Source organism: Haliotis rufescens, unplaced genomic scaffold (genome assembly GCF_023055435.1).
Source record: "Haliotis rufescens isolate VD_foot unplaced genomic scaffold, xgHalRufe1.0.p SCAF_3, whole genome shotgun sequence".
In the NCBI taxonomy this organism is placed as follows: domain Eukaryota; kingdom Metazoa; phylum Mollusca; class Gastropoda; order Lepetellida; family Haliotidae; genus Haliotis; species Haliotis rufescens.
Window position 1 is genome coordinate 23,404,605 of NW_025964001.1, and position 20,917 is coordinate 23,425,521.

Below are 20,917 nucleotides of genomic sequence, written 5' to 3' on the forward strand. Positions count from 1 at the left end.
ATTTATCAAATATTGTCTAAACATTAAAATCGAAATATGTCGTAAAGGTTTTTAACGCATACTTCAACACGTGTCATTTATCAAATGCTGCGTAAACATGTTAAACATGAAACGTTAAACATTGATGTATACATCAGACTTACATTATGTCAACATAGAAACGGAAGATTGATGAGGTTTCCTCCATGAATGACTATTTGTTTTAGATGGGTTCATTTACTTTACAAAGATGCCAATCTCTAACATGCCATATCTAAACCAGACTGTGTAAAAAGACAATCAGACATCTTCTTAGGACTACAGGGATAGTCAAGTGGATGCATGTTCCCAGTTTCCTGGCAAGTTAAATTCAGAATTTCCTCAATGTAATAAACCCCCAAATTCAAAATTCTTAGCATGATTCAAAAGAGAATTCATGCTTCTAGTTTCTCATAATAAAGAGTTGACCAGATATCCATGGATTTATGCAAAGTATGCACACAGGGTTTTATATTTATAACTCCATAAACAGTAAACAAAGTACATTTTTAAAACTACATATGTCATCAAATATGCTTCACAGGCTGATTTTTTAATCAGCAAAAAAAAAAAAGGACAAAAAATATAAATCTGTGACATCGTTCAGCACAATAAGACAACACAATACCCACCCATTTTATTATCAGCCAATCAGGAAACAGCCAATCAGGAAACAGCCAATCAAATGGCACAGAATCATTTGCAATATATTTATTATCTAACTGATCTTAGTTTTGTCACAATGAAAGGTAAGATTACCTGAATTACAGGTCTCATTCTCCTAGTTAGCTGAATGATTTTACGAGAAATCCCAGCCAAACGGGAGCCTGAGTCGTGCAGACAAGTTTCTTTGCAGAGTTGTGTCCCTTATTAATGCCATGATACTATGCTCCTGATTTTGAATGCAAGGATCACCCTGATTATAATCATTGGTTTGTCAGCTCCAAAGTAATAAATAGTAAGGCTAGCATCATTCCTGGCTCTCAAACACTAACTTGATTAAGTTGACATGCAGTGATCATGATGATATTACTGAAATACTGTTCAAAACACAACTCACATCCTCAAGCCCAATTTCAAGTTTTTGTGACCTCTGGTGACCTTCACTTTTGATTGATCTTAACTCAATATTTTTTATCTACGAAATAAACGATGAGTGGGAGTTGTTTATCATACAATATAACACTGCATGGAGAATAAACCATCAGGTGGTTTATTCTCCCTGCAGTGTTTTATTGTCTGATAAACAACAACCACAGGTCATTTATTTCTTATGTGAGATATCAACATTATGTACAGGCTCTTTTAAGGATTTTAATAAAATGTACAAGCTTTAAATATATTTACACATATTTAAATAAGGATGACTCCCTGAATACAATCTGATGTCGGCAATGACAGACAAGTCCATTTTATGTACAGTTTTGCATTTATCCCAAACTCTCTCAATTTTCACATCAATAATCGGTACCTTTTCAAATACCGATTGTCATATCTCGACAATTTTGGGATGTCATCATTTGGGCATTGCGTGTATCTGCGTTGCCCAGCTTAATCTAAGAGTAACAACTCACTAGACACTTCCCTCTCAAAAATAACAAAGTCATATTTACCACGTTATCAAGTTGCGAGCGCATGTTCGAATCTCAACAATCTCATTAAAATCAGACCTTTGTTCTCGCTACCGCTAAACAAAGATCTGAGGACATCCCATTAGGGGTCACATCAGAACGACCTTTCATCCGACCAATCAGAGCGTCGCTTACCAGATTATGAAAGTGACAGTCCGAATGTGATTTCTAATCATGCAACCTCGAAAACTTTAACACGGGGTATTCCGAACGATAGTTACGGGTTTAATGAATCAATACAATCTAGACCATCTATTCATGCTATTAGCCATTCCAGAATATTCTTTTGTTCAGGTTTCAAATTTGTAATTAAAAACTTGTCAAAATATGTTTCGAAGCGTAGTCGCGAATTTGAAATAAGTGCCATAAAGCACGAGAAAACTGCCTTCTGATTGGTCATTCCATTGGTCGGTCAAAGTTGGCGCAAGGTCGGTCTGACATGACCTGTAATGGGATGTCCTCAGATCTTTGTTTAGCGGTAGCAAGAACTAAGATCTGATTTAAATGAGTTTGGAATCTCAAGAAATGGCTGCATGATAGAACAATGTCTTAACTTGAAATAAACCATGCTTTATTCTTCATTGTTCTTTCTGATTTATCATGTAGCTATCTTATATAGCCACTTCTACACTGCCCTTGTGATCATGCATGTCAGTTCAGTGTTCCTGATGGTTTGAATATCTATGAAGACTTATAAGTTGACTTATAGGTTTCAACCTCTGAATTCTTTCAATTCTGAGTTTCGGAAATGATGCTTGTACCTTTACCAAGCAAGTGATACGTACATGCTTGATTGAGGATACTTGTGTCTGTACTGAAATGTCACAAGGAAAGATTTTGTTTTGTTTGTTGTTTAATGCCACACTCAGCAATATTCCAGCTTTATGACAGCGGTCTGCAAATAATCGAATCTGCATCAGACAATCCAGTGATTGACATCATGAGCATTAATCTACGTGATTGGGATACAATGACATATATCAACAAAGTCATCGAGCCTGACCACCCGATCCCATTAGTGGCCTCTTACAACAAGCATAGTCGCCTCTTACAGCAAGAATGGGTTGGTGAAGACCTATTCTACCCCGGATCTTCATGGAAAGAACAGAGAAGTTTAAATCCAGAATAGAGAAGTTTAAACAGCTATAGGTGAGGTGAAATGGGTTTACAAAGACTATTGCACTCATATAGCATGGTGCGTGCGTGTGGCTGCTTGTACCAGTCTGGACACATGCAGATTTAAAGTGCTCGCCCACTGAGATATATGCCGCAGTTTAACATGAATACCCCACACAGACAGCAGTATACTGACTCCGAGCCGACCAGTCCTTGATTTAGCCCCTTAATGCTGACCTCCAGACAGGGTAACAACAAGTACCATCTTTTAACGTCTTTTGCTATGACGCGGTCAGGGATCAAACCCTGAACCTTTTCTGCTCTCTTGGCGGACGTTCTACCACAAGACTACGGAGGTGTTCAAATCCCTAATCAGCTGCTAGGACCTTTCTCAATCATGTGAGTACCACTTGCTTGACAACCCAAACTTGCTGTAAAAGAATGATTAACAGAATCGGGTGCTCAGGCTCGCAGACTTGGTTGACGCTCATTGCGCATGTAATGCTCATGATATCAAACACTGGATTATCAAGTCCAAACTTGATTATTTACAGACCGCCATCATGTTGCTGAAATATTACTGAGTGCAGTGTTAAATAACAAACAAACACTTGCTTGATAAACGTACCAGTATCTGTTCTGAAATTATCTCTACATAAATGCTTTGGTCAATCTTCCTTAACATGTTCACAAGCATTTTTAGCGCATGGTTCATCAAGTGTGACCATGACCTTGAATCCCAGCCAATCACAGCCTAGAACCATTCTATTTGCTAAGACAGTCGCTACTGCAGAGATGGAAAACCAGATAGTTCAGTATGAAAGGAGGCACAGTCACTTTCCGAAAGATCTTGTCTGTGACCTTGACCTTTAATGGAGGTCATTCAAAACTTCACCACTTCAACTCTAAGGATGTTAAGTCTCCAGCGTTCCTGGGATAGTTTTCCTCAGTTGGTTCTGGAGAAAGGTTTACCTCAACGATTTCTTAATCCATGAACATGGGGCATCTTACTCTGGACATGCAAGCAGATCTGAAGGGATCAATTTGGGACAAAAGGTTCAACTCTCTGATACCATGCTGTACAAGACATTCAATTTTCAACAAGGAAGTACAGTTTTTTTCTTTACGGAGAAAGATCAGGAAAGAAATCTGAGATTGCAAGTGACGTGCCCGTATCATGGAATCGGTGCCATGAAGGTGCAAAAAGCTTGTCTATTTCCTCACTGGGTGATCAGCTGATTGGCACATCACTGCTTGTCCATGTTAACATCAGTGTTGGGTTTCACGCTGTCACTAATGAAATCTGTCACTGGCTGACACAATCCCCGATGTGTCTCATCTTGTCACTTTGTTGTTTTTTCCTCTTGGGATTAAAGATGTAAACCTTTTTGCCAATTTCCTCATATCTTCATTGCTGAGACAACATGTACACAACGCTCGTAACAATGCTTGTCAAATTTAGTGTATGTTGTCAGTGTTCATGATAACTAAGTGATAAAAATGTAAAGTGTAAATATCGTATACTGACATCAATACATCTACCTAAGAGACACTGCTTCTTATAATAACCACAATAGCTGTCTATCTCAGTATTGAGCCCTTTTGCTCTACATATGCTCAGTGCAACACTGGTGCTTTTATACTACACAAAACAACAGCCCAGGTTTAGCAGTTTGAAGCACAGCTCACTGGAATTATTAGAAGATTAAAACAAAATAGATAAATTTTGAAAACAAAAAATTAAGTCAGCAAGCCCGACCACCTGATCCCGTTAGTCGCCTTTCATGACGAGCATCTATGTTGGATTGACCTAAACATGCTAAAGAGAAACACAGAAAGTTATCATCACAGGTTATATATATCTGTGGTATTGTCAGGGAAAAAAGAATCTAGAGGGATTTTCCCTATCATATATATATACAAGTTAAAGCAACATTGGAGACATAATTTACGAAACAATTTATAGAGGACACTATCAGGATCAGTGTCCATATCTGTGCTTGTAGACCACCGGCGCTTGGGGTCTCTTCCCGAATATATAACAGTTGGACTTGGCCGAAATATGTCTGAACTGTTACCTTGTTTCACTTTGTCACTGTGTGGGACATCTGACCGCATTTCATAATGTTCTGACAGCCCAGGCTGGCTCTAAAGAAATGTTACGTCATAGACTTCAGTAACTACCCTTTGATAAGGGACAATTACTTCAGTGGGCGGACTGATAGATTCCGCAAAAAGCGATCAAATAAATATCCTGTCCTTGGAATAAACACTATGTATTTAGCTCATCAGTGCTCACTAAATACAATGTTTATTCCTAATACAGGATATTTACCATATCCCCAAACACATTCGCATGATAACATCCATATTCAGGGCCTAGACAAATATCCTAGGTGTGTTTATTACTGATTTTGAAACCAAATGTCATGTCACTGAACATCAAAAAATAAATATCATATTTTTTGACACTGCATAGTGCTGATTTTAGTACATCTCACAAGTCAAACATGTTGGCATTTCTTTAACTGTCTGGAAGTTTGAATCTTGTCGGCTCCAAATCAATTTCTGGGCAAAGATTATTCAGTAACACCTAAAAATCTGAAAACACATAATGTATATCTCCTAACTAGTACATCTCATATCGAAGTATTGGAATGGCCTCATTTCCAGCCTCATTCGTCTCTACATCATACTTCAAACAGTAAATCGTAAAATGGTCAGGAATGTCAACAATAAACTCAGGCCATCAAGATCTGAAGTCAGAGGTCTATACAAATTGTTTTGTGTCAGTGTATATTGTAACTTTATAGGAAGTGACAATAGTTGATTGAGGCGCTCATAAAATGTTCAGTTGTAGAAGTGACCTTGATTTGGAGTGAGCTCCCTTGGTTATTTCTGGTCCAAACTTCATCCAAGCACTTGTCACCTTGTCACGCTCCCGGTATAGAGGAAAACTATGTTGTTTAAGATGGTTCGAGGCAGCATATTCAAGAAGGCTAACTACCCCTATAAAAGTGCACAACAAGGAGGATTTTAGGCCTTCCTTCCATGACATGACGTGTATCTTATCTACTTGTCCAGTGTGTCCTGGATACCTATCGGAAAACACTGACTCCTCTGCCTGCTTTCAACACTGTTTCCTGGATTCGAAATCCGTTAGGTTTTCATTAAAGAATATCAAAATCATATACTGCTCTACCTATGATAGGGATATTTGTATCTTTCCCAATCTCATTAAAGTCAGATCTTAGTTCTCGCTACCGCTAAACAAAGATCAGCACGACCTTTCATCCAACCAATCAGAGCGTCGCTTACCAGATCCTGAAAGTGACAGTCAGAATGTGTTTTCTAATCATGCAACCTCGAAATATTTAACACGGGGTATTCCGAACGACAGTTACAGGTTTTATGATTATATCCATACAATCTAGGCCATCTATAACCCATTCCAGAATGTTGTTTTGGTCAGTTTTAAATTCTATAATCAAGAATACGTCAAAATGTTTCGAAGCGTAGTCGCCAGTTTGAAACTAGTGCCGTAAAGCTCGAGACAGCTGATTGGCTAATTTCGATTCCATGTCAGTCATTTCATTGGTCGGTCAATGTTCGCGAAAGGTCGTTCTGACGTGACCCGTAATGGGATGTCCTCAGATCTTTGGTTAGCGGTAGCGAAAACTAAGATCTGATTTTAATGAGATTGGTATCTTTCCATGATACACAAAACTGATTTTCATATGTCAAGTGTATGTGTAAATAGAATAACATATCTGATTATCCCCATCAAAAGTTGACGAGTATATATGAAACAAATGTAACTACTAATAGGTAACTTTTTAAAACACTAACAAAACACTGAATCAATTACCACAATGGAACAATAATTTGTAATTCCTTTTTGCCTACAGGACAAATTCTGACAATACAATGTTATCAGAGGGAGAATGGTTCTTACAAAATAATTGAAACCTATTTTTACAAATAAAAATACCAGGTTTGACAACTATAATGACAGGAAGCACATCACAGTAAGGAATTAGAAATACTGTGAAATGACAAATAATGAGCAAATTAATGACAAGTACAAAAAGGACAATATCGTGATCGCCAATCTGTACCTTTTTGTTATCAATGTCACTGATCAAAGCATTGTATCAAACCCAGCTACAGGGAAAGTAACAACACATTACACTCTCACACGAAAATCAATAACGCAAGGGAAAAATGCTTCTTTTGATAATTACATTCGTGTAGTAATGACTTCCAAGAATGTAGTTTTGTAATAAGTCCAAAAAATATTCTGTGATAGTTTTTCTTCATATTTTTTTTAACAAATTAATACATCACTGCTTTGAACATAGTTGTAGTACACAAAAAATCTTTTCGACTATTGGATTTGTCCTTAGGCAAAGAAAACTTTCTTGCAATCAATATTGTTGATAATGATAAGAAAATAGAAATTTCATAGGATTACTTAGGTTAGCAGACAAAACATTACATTGTGGAAGAAACTTGTTACTTTATGTTGTTTTGTGTCCATCACTGTAACTTGGATTGACACGCTTCAAGACAATTGAAATAAAAATTGACACTGAGTATATACGTTGCACAGAGCAGTGAGATTGTCTACAAGAACAGAGAAACATGGATCAGTGTATTGAGAGGCAAGCTGCTGGAAGTAGTCACACTTCATAAACACCTGAATCTGTCACATGCTGGTACATAATATGGACACTGATCATATGAGTTACATCATATGTCAGTAGAGTGAGTGAGTGAGTGAGTGAGTGAATGCTACATAATATGGACACTGATCATATGAGTTACATCATATGTCAGTAGAGTGAGTGAGTGAGTGAGTGAGTGAGTGAGTGAGTGAGTGAGTGAGTTTATAGTATTCCAGTTATATGATGGCGTTTTGTAAATAATGGAGTCTGGACCAGAAAATCCAGTGATCGGCGTCATGAGCATCGATCTACGCAGTTGGGATACGATGACATTCATCAACCAAGTCAGCGAGCCTGACCACCCGTTCCTGTCAGTTGCAAGCATGCGTTAGTGGAGACCAGTTCAAACCGGGATCTTCAAGGGTACATTAGAGTGAGTGAGTGAGTGAGTGAGTGAGTGAGTGAGTGAGTGAGTGAGTGAGTGAGTGAGTGAGTAGGGTTTAACGCTGCTTTGAACAGTATTACAGTTATATCATGGCATGTCAGCTTAATGTGGGAGGAAAGCCTTAACTTGTGCAGGTCACAGACATTAGCATTTTGGTGAAATCCACAAGCATCCTTATTGTGCTGATAAACTTAGAAACATTATCTAAATCTGACTTATACAACATCCCATTCCCACACTGTCCATACAACATCTGCACACATCAGTCTGTATCTGACTTATACAACACCCCCCTTCCCACACTGTCCCATACAGCATCTGCACACATCAGTCTGTATCTGACTTATACAACACCCCCTTCCTACACTGTCCCATACAACATCTATGTACATCAGCCTGTATCTGACTTATACAACACCCCCTTCCTACACTGTCCCATACAACGTCTGCACACATCAGTCTGTATCTGACTTATACAACACCCTGTTCCCACACTGTCCCATACAACGTCTGCACACATCAGTCTGTATCTGACTTATACAACACCCTGTTCCCACACTGTCCCATACAACATCTGCACACATCAGTCTGTATCTGACTTATACAACACCCTGTTCCCACACTGTCCCATACAACGTCTGCACACATCAGTCTGTATCTGACTTATACAACACCCTGTTCCCACACTGTCCCATACAACGTCTGCACACATCAGTCTGTATCTGACTTATACAACACCCTGTTCCCACACTGTCCCATACAACATCTGCACACATCAGTCTGTATCTGACTTATACAACACCCTGTTCCCACAGTCCCATACAACATCTGCACACATCAGTCTGTATCTGACTTATACAACACCCCCTTCCCACACTGTCCCATACAACATCTGCACATCAGTCTGTATCTGACTTATACAACACCCCCTTCCCACACTGTCCCATACAACATCTGCACACATCAGCCTCCATCAACGCTTCAAGTAGCCATGTCTTCACCTCCATGGCTCTCCAACAAATCTGCCAGCAAGTGTCAATAAGGCAACTACTGTCTTCTCCTTCCCAGTACAACAACACCCTGGATGAAACAAAACAAAGGGGGTGAGACTGCAGGGAGCTTGGTTGTTTTCTCAGAGGCAAGACTCCAGGAGAGCAGCATTAGGAGGAATGGCCAAGAATAACGGATTCAATGCAAGATTTATCTGGTTGTTTAGTCAAGCACCACAACTGATGTTGTCTTCAGTTGCAACAACATCTTCTACAGCAATGCAGCCGCTAAGCTGCTCCTCCATACTTGTTTTAGTTGTGATACAAATTCCAGGAAGGATTGTGGAACGTTATAGGTGTTTCTTATTTAGACCTACATCTTGTTAACAGTGAATAAGTGATCTGCTTAACATTCCTTACATACAGGCACATGACTGAAATCGGAAAATGTATAAAAGCGGACATTTCTTCACTTACAATGCTCACATAATGTTAAGGTTAGCCAACTGAATGAATGACCCCCGTATGACCATATATTCCAGTAAAAATTGTACCCAAAATAAATCTACTGGGCAACATTGGTCTGTTTAAATTTTCAAAAGATCTTATTGTTAATATATTGACTATTATATGCTTGGCTTATTGGGCTAAAAGAATTGGTACCTGACTGGTTTGGACTTTTGGCAGACTTTTAAAGTTGCAGACTGGTATTCACAAAAGTCCTCGTTCAGGAATCTTTGTCATGACAATGTTTTCTCTTCTGAGTTGTCATGCAGTTCAAAATAATTTAAAAAAATAAATTACAAATAGAAGTATTTTGGTGAATAGGGTAAAGTTGTGTCTAGTGCAGACAGACATGTTTGGTACTAAAGTTGTTACTTTTTTCAAGTACTCATTCATCTTATAATCAATGCAGAAAGTAAGTTTGCCACGCAAAGCCTGCCAACACATGAATTTGTTCATTATTTTGGTGAGCAAATAGAAAGTTTGCCCATATACAAACTAAATGATGTGTATAAGTCATAAGAGTTATGATGTACAGTCATTCTTAAAGAATTGATGGACTATTCCAGGTAACAAACTACCTTGGCAATTTTGCATCCATTGTTTGGAGAAGGTATTGTGGGGGCGGTGGGGTAGCCTAGTGGTTAAAGCTTTGGCTTGTCACGACAAAGACCCGGGTTCGATTCCCGACATGGGTACAATGTTCGAAGCCCATTTTCTGGTGTCCCCTGTCGTGATATTGCTGGAATATTGCTAAAAGCCACATAAAACCATACTCACTCACTCACTCAATGAATTATTGTGTATGCACTTCGAGAGGGCTGCAAACATGACATGGAAAGGCTGATTTGCTTTGTTACTTACAGCTGATTAACAAGAAGGAAGAAAACAGGTGTATGGTGTTGTAAGAGAGAAGTGACAACATAATACTAAGCATTGCTGAAGCGCCAAATAATTTTGAATTTGTGTATGTTTACAGATGGCGGTGTGAACTAATGGTTACTTCATCATGCAGAGTTGTAGCCATTAGTTTGTTGTTTAACCCTGCACTTAGCAATATTCCAGCTATATGACAGCGGTCTGTAAATAATTGAGTCTGGACCAGACAATCCTGTGATTGATATTGTGAGCAATTATCCATGCCTTCAAGGTATTATGATACGCAATCAATCATGTCGCCGAGTCTGACCACACGATCCATTTTAGACAATTCATGAATAACAAATTCTTTAATTACTTTAAAGGCGACATTTTGGTACAGATCCTTATACCATTGTAAAAGCAAGTCTTGCTTGACAATGGAATAAGATCTATACCAAAAGTTGCCTTTAAAGTAATGAAAGAATTTGTTATCCATAAATTGTGTCTACAAGTCATCTGACAACTTCTAAGAAATGCCTATTAAACACGATCCATTTTGTCGCCTCTTACAAACATCATGGGTTGGTGAGATCAGGTTAACGCAGAATCCAAACAGGGGGCATCTTGCAGTCGTGCCAGGATCTGCTGAACATGGCTTGGAATCAAGTACCCCCGACAGCGTTCTTTGCTTGTCTGCACCGTATCTGAGTTTTACATTGGTAAACACAACTCACTCACTAAATTTGGACCCGTGAAGATCCGGGGTAGAATAGGTCTTCAGCAACCCATGTTTGCTCGCTGACTAATCATGCTAATGGTTGATACATGTCATCGTATCCCAATTGCTTGGATCAATGCTCATGATGTCAATCGCTGTATTGTCTGGTCCAGACTCGATTATTTACAGACCGCCATCAAATAGCTGGAATATTGCTGAGTGGGGCGTTAAAGAACAAACAAAACAAAAAAACAAAAAAACTAAACTTGGTCTATCCTCTCATCTTGATCCAAGACAGCAACTGAACTCTTATTGGGAAGTCATCCCCAGTAAGTACATTTCCAGCACTGCTCCAGCCTTCCCACAATGCAACAGTTGCATCAGCATCAGCACAATGAGTACTGCAACTACTATTCCCAAAATGCTGCCATCACTTTTTCACGTCTTACCATGATTACCCCGTACTAAATCCTTCAGTGCTAAAAAGTAGCATGTAAACACTACCATGACAAGAATGATGAAATACTCCACAAAGGCTACTCATCTAGTCTGTCAGAACTGATGCTATGACATCATCAGTACAAATAGTCATCATCACATTAGCATCATTTCACAAAACCTTTGTTTAGATTCAAGGTTTTTTATACCCTCTTTTGTCAAAGCATCGTTAACACGTTCTCAATATTTTCCTCGACTTTTTGTGGAAGCATGTGCACACATGTGCACTCGAGATCATCTGGTGCACCAAGTGCAGAAACGCAGAATGGATATGGAGACAGTGTATTAACATCTCGTTCCAAATTGTTTAGATCGTTCATTGCACCTGAGAGGTGAAAAACGCAGGAGGAGGAAGCGGCATCAGGTTACATAAAAGCCTTCTGCAGAAGCAAAATCGAAGAAACCTAAATTTGAGAAAGAAAGTCATCCCGACATCTGCTTGCTGTATGCGTTCATATGGAGCAAATTGGTGATAAAGTTATTTTATGGCTTAATTACTGGTTTCAACGTCATTCTATACACAGAAAATGTTATTCTTCCTTGTCTTGTGGTACACATATAAGAAACATTACATAGTTAAAGAAAGTCAACAACGAAAAAAGCTTTCAAAAGATTGAATGCAAATAAACATCTTTATTTACTTGAGAAGATTAAAAGCATGATGTAGATCTTATGCATTTCTGGTCCATGATAACTTGAGTGAGTGAGTGAGTGAGTGAGTGAGTGAGTGAGTGAGTGAGTGAGTGAGTGAGTGAGTGAGTGAGTGAGTTGGGTTTAATGCTGCTTTTAACAGTATTCCAGTTGTATCGCGGCGTGTCAGCTTAATGTGTGAGGAAAGCCCAAAGTGATGTAGGTCTCAGACGTTTACCACTTCGGTGAAACCCACGCGCACGGTGCTGACAAACCTAGACACATAATCAGGGCGAACCGGAATTCGAAACCCACAATCATAGGTTTCTGGTGTGCCCAAGGGACGCAACTCTGCACAGCAAATCGCAGCGCCTTAGGCGACTGGGCCACCTGTGCCCCCCCATGATAACTTGAATTGTGTGAAACATGTTTCATTGCTGGTAAGTACCCAGTAAGCATTTATCTAAATACAACGACAAAACCCTCTGTCTCTGTCTCTTTATTCTTGTATGTATGAGAAAGAGTGTATGTGTTGTTTTACAGAATAGGCTATGTTTTAAATGCTTTTGTGATCAGTTCTGTATAATATACAGTCTGTACAGTACAGGATCCGGAGTAATATTTTAAAGTGTATGTAAATAGTATAGTTGTACTAGTCATTGTTATAAAAGTATATGTTTTATTCAGATATCCGGAATAAGTTGCAGCACTCTAGTCGGTAAGACACCCTAGTCTCACCCACAGGGTAGGCACATGAATACTTGTATAGTCTGTTTTTATATTTGTGTGACACATAAGTGTGTCACACTCGTAAATTCATGTGCATGTATATGTATGTATTTTGAAAGAGATTTATAATCTCTTTACACTTAGATAAATATATGACACATCAATTGGTGGAATAAAACATTTTTCACCCATAGCGTGTGTTTGTATATTCCTCATTGACTGCCCTGCTACATACATAAGAAAATCTCTGCAAAAAGCAAAATCGATTGTATGATTCCGACTGCAGCCCTCAAAGCCTTCACCAACAGCCTTGTGAAGGCACTGATATATCATGACAGTGTGTTAGCCCTGAGTATGACAAACACACTTGACCACAGTAGCCCTCAAAGCCTCCACCATCAGCCTTGTTAAGGCACTGATATATCATGACAGTGTGTTAGCCCTGAGTATGACAAACACACAAGACCACAGTAGCCCTCAAAGCCTCCACCATCAGCCTTGTTAAGGCACTGATATATCATGACAGTGTGTTAGCTCTGAGTATGACAAACACACAAGACCACAGTAGCCCTCAAAGCCTCCACCAACAGCCTTGGTTATTTAAGGCACTGATATATCATGACAGTGTGTTAGCCCTGAGTATGACAAACACACTGGACCACAGCAGGCCTCAAAGCCTCCACCAACAGCCTTGTTAAGGCACTGATATATCATGACAGTGTGTAACCCTCTGACAAGCACACTGGACCACAGTAGCCCTTAAAGCCTCCACCAACAGCCTTGTTAAGGCACTGATATGTCATCACAGTGTGTAACCCTCTGACAAGCACACTAGACCACAGTAGCCCTCAAAGCCTCCACCAACAGCCTTGTTAAGGCACTGATATATCATGACAGTGTGTAACCCTCTGACAAGCACACTAGACCACAGTAGCCCTCAAAGCCTCCACCAACAGCCTTGTTAAGGCACTGATATATCATGACAGTGTGTTAGCCCTGAGTATGACAAGCACACTAGACCACAGTAGCCCTCAAAGCCTCCACCAACATCCTTGGTTATTTAAGGCACTGATACTAGTATATCATGACAGTGTGTTAGCCCTGAGTATGACAAACACACTTGACCACAGTAGCCCTCAAAGCCTCCACCAACAGCCTTGGTTAAGGCACTGATATATCATGACAGTGCGTTAGCCCTGAGTATGACAAGCACACTAGACCACAGTAGCCCTCAAAGCCTCCACCATCAGCCTTGTTAAGGCACTGATATATCATGACAGTGTGTTAGCCCTGAGTATGACAAACACACAAGACCACAGCAGTCCTCAAAGCCTCCACCAACAGCCTTGGTTATTTAAGGCACTGATACTAGTATATCATGACGGTGTGTAACCCTATGACAAACATACAAGACCACAGTAGCCCTCAAAGCCTCCACCATCAGCCTTGGTTAGGGCACTGATATATCATGACAGTGTGTTAGCCCTGAGTATGACAAACACACTTGACCACAGTAGCCCTCAGAGCTTCCACCAACAGCCTTGGTTATTTATGGCACTGATACTAGTATATCATGACGGTGTGTAACCCTTATGACAAACACACAAGACCACAGTAGCCCTCAAAGCCTCCACCATCAGCCTTGGTTAGGGCACTGATATATCATGACAGTGTGTTAGCCCTGAGTATGACAAACACACAAGACCACAGCAGTCCTCAAAGCCTCCACCAACAGCCTTGGTTATTTAAGGCACTGATACTAGTATATCATGACGGTGTGTAACCCTATGACAAACACACAAGACCACAGTAGCCCTCAAAGCCTCCACCATCAGCCTTGGTTAGGGCACTGATATATCATGACAGTGTGTTAGCCCTGAGTATGACAAGCACACTGGACCACAGTAGCCCTCAAAGCCTCCACCAACAGCCTTGGTTAGGGCACTGATATATCATGACAGTGTGTTAGCCCTGAGTATGACAAGCACACTAGACCACAGTAGAGGCTTCAACAACATACACTCAATACCGGTGGTGAGGAAGAAGATAGGTTATTCTCAGGATAGCAAGTGTGACTACAGTGCTTATATCACCACTAAAACCACAGGCTAACACAACACAACCTAAAGCATTGTTAGTCCAAACTTAATCCAAATTCTAAGGAAACCTGAATATCTTCTTGAATGTTGCCTCGTTTCCATAGCTAGAGTAATTCTACATTCAGCTGGAGGCAAGGTGAGACCTGCAATTTGGTTTCAAGGAGGCAATCTTCATTCTCATTGCTTCGAACTAGAGTGATTCTCCATTAACTGCCGAATCACATTCCTTTCTAGTCTCATCAAATTTGGAATCTGCAGCAATTGCAATTCTAAACTCCCATTATTTCTGTAAAATATTAAACCCAAACCTTACAATTTGGTCCAAAAGATCTCAAAATGGGTTTCAGAATATTTTCCAGAATAATATGGCATGCCATGGAGGTCAGAATCTCAAGAAAAAGAAATTAACAGTAAAAAAAACAACAATTTAGCCAGACAGGACAGGATAGCCAATATCAGGACAGGGGACACCAGCAATAGGCATCAAAATAAAAATGTTTCAACATGTAAAAGTGCGAAGTGATGAAGATCTTAGATGTTTACCACTTTCATAAAACCAACAAGAATGGGTACGGGGCTGACAACCTGGTATCAATTCTTGGCGAATCCTATTGACTAATATTGACATTGCTTGCGTGGAACTATGGGTAACACAGCATAATTTCAATGGTCTAGAGGACCTTAGTTAATGAAGATTTGGAAAAATAGGCATAAGTATTGAAAAGCAATTTATGTTACAATTTGCGACTAAATAATTCCAGTTGTTTACAATCATCACACCATCTGAACTCACTCAGGAATCCATAATTTGTCTATAATCTTTAATGGAATCGTTTTTTGAACAGACAAACGGAAAAGACCTTCTGACCAATATGAAAACAGTTCCTGTCAGTCTGAAGGAAAATCAATGACCACTTACTGATGGCAATGTTCGTAAACAATCAATCAAGACATGCATCTATCCCACACGCTGGTCACTTGAGCTGGACACAGAAACTCACTAATGACCGCTCATAAATAAAGAAACCTTCCTTTGCCTTGTCCCTATCAGTCATTTACAAATCAATGGCAGATCCGCACAGTTTCATAAGAATGCTACCCACTAATGATGACTTCCATTAATCACCTTTCAAGGCAATTATCCCTCTGTGAAGACTTACAGGAAGTCTTAGCCTCTCTTTGATGATGGAGAGGAGGGGACTGAAATAGACAGTGAAATCTACGAATGGTACCCCCTCCTGGGTATTAGTAGGGGTGATTAAGCTCCCTGGGCTGACCATGCCTTATAAGTCAGTCAAATCATAGCATTCTCATTACCAAAACATTATTGCACATGTTAAATATCACTTCACCTCAAACGCCATATCACCACGGTGGCCGGCATCTCCACTTTCTATAGAACAAAATGGTGATTTAATATTTTTAATGCCAAAAGCTTAAACAAGGAAACTGATACTTGAATTATTAATCGTATTTAAAGCATAAACTTGGATATTGATGGAAATTAATTTGATTTGTCCCATGTAATATGGATAACGATCATGACGAATGGTAAACTATCCACTCTGTTATGTTTATCATACTTGGGGGGATTAAACAAGGGAACACAGGTGATATATATTGCTTACAAATGAAAGACATACAACCAGTGCCTCAGAGCTCTGCAGTACGTTACATCTATGGTGAAACTTTAAGAGCATGGGGATGGTCCCGGGGAATGATGACAGGGGAGGGTGACGGGGATTGATGCCGGTTGATCGTGCAGGGGGATGTTGTCAGGGGATGGTGACGGGGGATGATGCTGGGAGATGGTGCTGGGGGGTGGTGCCGGGGGATGGTGCCGGGGGATGGTGCCTGGGGATGGTGCTTGGGGATGGTGCCGGGGGATGGTGCCGGGGGATGATGCCGGGGGATGGTGCCGGGGGATGGGGATGGTGCTGGGGGATGGTGCTGGCGGATGGTGCCGGGGGATGGTGCCGGGGGATGGTGCGGGTGGATGGTGCTGGGGGATGGTGCTGGGGGATGGTGCTGGTGGATGGTGCTGGGGGATGGTGCTGGTGGATGGTGCTGGGGGATGATGCCAGGTGCTGGTGCTGGTGGATGGTGCCGGGGGATGATGCCAGGTGCTTGGGGATGGTGCTGGGGGATGGTGCTGGTGGATGGTGCTGGGGGATGGTGCTGGTGGATGGTGCTGGGGGATTGTGCCAGGGAATGGTGCCGGGGGATGGTGCCAGGGATGATGCCAGGGGATGGTGCTGGGGGATGATGCCAGTTGCTTGGGGATGGTGCTGGGGGATGGTGCCGGGGGATGGTGCCAGGGGATGGTGCCGGGGGATGGTGCTTGGGGATGGTGCTGGGGGATGGTGCTGGGGGATGGTGCTGGTGGATGGTGCTGGGGGATGATGCCGGGGGATGGTGCCGGGGGATGATGCCAGGTGCTGGTGCTTGGGGATGATGCCAGGGGATGGTGCTGGGGGATGATGCCGGGGGATGGTGCCGGGGGATGATGCCAGGTGCTGGTGCCGGGGGATGGTGCCGGGGGATGATGCCAGGGTATGGTGCTGGGGGATGGTGCTGGGGGATGATGCCGGGGGGATGATGCCGGGAGATGGTGTCGGGGGGATGGTGTCGGGGGGATGATGCCGGAGGATGGTGTCGGGGGGATGATGCCGGGAGATCGTCCCCGGAGATGGTGCCAGGGATGGCACAGGGGCATGATGCCTTTTGTGTCCATCTGAACATCAAACAGCACATATCATCATGATCATTATTATCAGATTATTTCCGATAGTGATGAACAAGTTGTCATGCTACAAATGTCGACAATAAGGGCACCTTTAACCCACTCCAGACAGACAGCCATCAGTAAGAATGGAACACGCACTGATGGCATCCTGCTGTTTTCTCCCTATGCGCTGAATGCTTGCAGCCAGTCGGACAGTTCATTAACCATGAAACAACAGCGCTACCTGGAGGGGGATCACAAAGGTCAAGCGAGGTTGGGGAGTCAGGGCCAAGTATCTCTTGGGGACATGTCAGCGTGCACGTCATCTACCAAAGACATAATGTTTGCTTCATTTCACTGCTTATTGTATTTTCAATGCAATCACGTTTGGTTTCACCTCAGGTGAGATCAAAATCTGATGGTGTATGCTCTTGGACTTTACAGAAATTTCCATTTACTAAAATGCCACTGACGAATCGCTCCTCAAAAGAGTCCCATCTGGACGTGGTTATATTTGGAGTCTGTTTACACACACTATGTGAACATTGATTCACAAAGGGTGAAATTACTGGAGAACTCGCATGTCGCAATACTCAAACACTACCAGACAGTTTTACACACTGTCTGTTTTTTCTAATGGCCAGTTTGTGTACCTTAAGGAGTCAGTCATCCAATGCAATTAGTCTGCTGGCAGCAGGGTCGTTCCTTAACTGAAGCAATGGATTTGAGTGAGTGTTACCCTGTGTTCAACAGTGTATCAGTTATATAATTGCACGTCAGCTTAATGTGGAAGGGAAGCCCAAACTGGTAGTTGATGTTTACCCCTTCGATGTAACCCAACAACAAGGGTCACTTCTTATGGTGCTAACAAACCAGGGACCACACTCAAGATAACAGTGGGATTCAAACTCAGGATCAATCAATGGATTCAAACAAAAGCATATTCTAAGTTTGACCAAAGTAAGCCAGAATCTAACCAGAATAAGCCAGAATCTAACCAGAATAAGCCAGAATATAACTGGAATATGCCAGAATATAACTACAATAAACCAGAACCTAATCAGAATAATCCATCTAACCAGAATAAGCCAGAATCTACCTAGAATAAGCCAGAACCTAATCAGAATAAGCCAGTGCTTTATAAATCAGAATAAGCCAGAATATAGCCAGAATAAGCCCGAATGTAACTAGAAAAAAGAGAGAATCTAATCAGAATCCATGTCAGAATGATATCTGAGATATTTTGTGCTAGTTCTTAGATAATCAGAGTATCATATCAGATACCCTGCCCATTTTTAACTGGTTCCAGAATAACCTGACTATGAATGAGTCCATGATATCACTGAGATATCCTGCCATTTGGTTGTGGTTCTAGATTTGTTCATTTGTTATTTACTGCAGCACTCAGCAATATTCCAGCTATTTGACAGCGGTCTGTAAATCATCGAGTCAGACACTCTAGGGATTGATATCATGAGCTTCGATCTATGCAATTGGGATACTATAACCTGCATCAAGGCATCAGTTTGGTATCTGGTAGTGAGTGAGTTGGTTTAAACGACACTTTGAAAAGTATTCCAGTTATATCACTGCGTGTCAGCTTAATGTGGGAGAAAAGTGATGCAGGTCTCAGACGTTTACAACTTTGAAACCCATGAGCATGGGTATGGTGCAGCCAAACCTAGAAACATATCGGGGGCACAACAGGATTCCAATCCACGATCACAGATTTTTTAGCCAGCCCATGGGATACGACTCGGCACAGCCACACATCGCCTTGGACAACTCTGACTGGGCTGGCCATGCCTGTTGTCTTTTAGCTGTATATTTCATATCCTGTCAATTATTGAATAACCAGTGAAACAACTTTATCATGTTGATACCTTAACTACTGAGACTGATCTACTTATTCAAAATATGCTACAGATATATGTCCACACTATCTGATAAATAAACTCTGATATCCCACAGTAAACATGGTTAAAATACTACTAACATCACCTTCCGATCCAGCAGTCAAAACGCTGGTCAACCGGCTGCCACTGACATAAAATTCCCATCAAACTGTTTTCAGGCTGCATTACTGTTTAAGGAGACCCACTCTGACTTAACAATAGACTGACCTCCAGACATCCCTACTGCACCTCCCTGGCCCATCACCTGCCTGTCAGTTGTGTTAGACCGGGAGTAAAGCTCCTTAAAGCCTAAGCGACTTTCCATGCTGGAGCTACATGATTCAAACTTCAGCAAATATGGCACAAAGGATATCAGACTTGAAATCGTGGATACAAGTCACACCGAAGGTTACTTCATAACCTTGACCACAATTAGGGAAATATAAAAATATGTTTGCTTCCTACAATTGGTAGGTAGGTCATTTGGTGTTTTTTCTGTGACAATGCTAATTTGCAACAGGTGTCACTATTGGGGCTATTTTTACTTTTGCAACAATCTGACAATCTATAAAGTCGTCAGTTGTCCTTCTCCTCACGACTCAAACCAATGGGGGAGTAACTCTAATCTGAAGTTGTCATAACCAACATACAGGCAGGTTAGAAATTTGCATAATTTAGGTTTTATAAACAAATTGCAACTGTTAAAACTATCGATTGTTATGCATACTATCGACGATACTAATAGCATTATTATATTCCTATCGAATATTAAACTTTCCTAGGGCAATTGCAATACATCGATTGTCCAATAAATAATTTTATTACATACGAGGGCAAAAATATCGGGGTTAATAAAAATCATATGAGCCTAGGGTCATATTGCATCATGAGACAACAGTGTATTGTTTCCATCATCCGGATGGCATTGTTGACGTCATTCTAATCTTATTGTGACGTGAGGTCGGAAGGATGTTACATGAGAAACAACGTCATAGCTGAAGATTGTTGACGTCAATCAACAAATTGTGGTTCCGCTGCTGTTGCTATTTGCTAAAATTTGTCTCTGTACGTACATGATGTAGACATCTTCTTCGGTAATAAATAGAACATTATATGAGTGTTCATGTCAGACATGTTTATGACACTCGTGTAAAACACTCATATAATATCCTCTATAAAGTCTGCTTTCAAATGATGATAATGACTAGTTTATCGATATCCATATCATATTTACACAAGCGGCATCAAATATGGACAATACCAAGATGGTGGAAAAGGTATAGTGCAACTTGAGAACAAAGAGAAAGTAGGTCTGAGCCCAGGGCTCTTGATTAGGGTTAGTTGGGAAAGTAGTACTACACAAACAAATATTTATATTACACTTTTTAGATT

The 20,917-nt window shown here is 40.9% G+C and overlaps 2 protein-coding genes across 3 annotated transcripts in view; both read right to left on the minus strand.

Annotated features, from left to right (window-relative positions):
* The window catches only part of LOC124146494 (pleckstrin homology domain-containing family H member 1-like), a 193,448-nt gene that overhangs the window by 163,861 nt on the left and 8,670 nt on the right, over positions 1 to 20,917 (minus strand). The window lies entirely within an intron of this gene.
* LOC125384358 (vegetative cell wall protein gp1-like) lies at positions 16,681 to 19,850 on the minus strand. The gene is made up of 2 exons (XM_048403378.1): positions 19,754 to 19,850; positions 16,681 to 17,639 (listed from the first exon to the last, which is right to left on the minus strand). Exons 1-2 carry the CDS (start codon positions 19,848 to 19,850, stop codon positions 16,681 to 16,683), a joined length of 1,056 nt encoding a protein of 351 aa, XP_048259335.1.

What these genes read in the sequence shown, in the direction of transcription:
- LOC125384358 (XM_048403378.1), bottom strand. Translation starts at nt 19,850, where the DNA reads ATGGAAAGTCGCTTAGGCTTTAAGGAGCTTTACTCCCGGTCTAACACA. An exon ending in TGCAGTAGGGATGTCTGGAG is followed by an intron (nt 17,640 to 19,753) that starts GTCAGTCTATTG and finishes TTTGATGTTCAG; the next exon opens with ATGGACACAAAAGGCATCAT.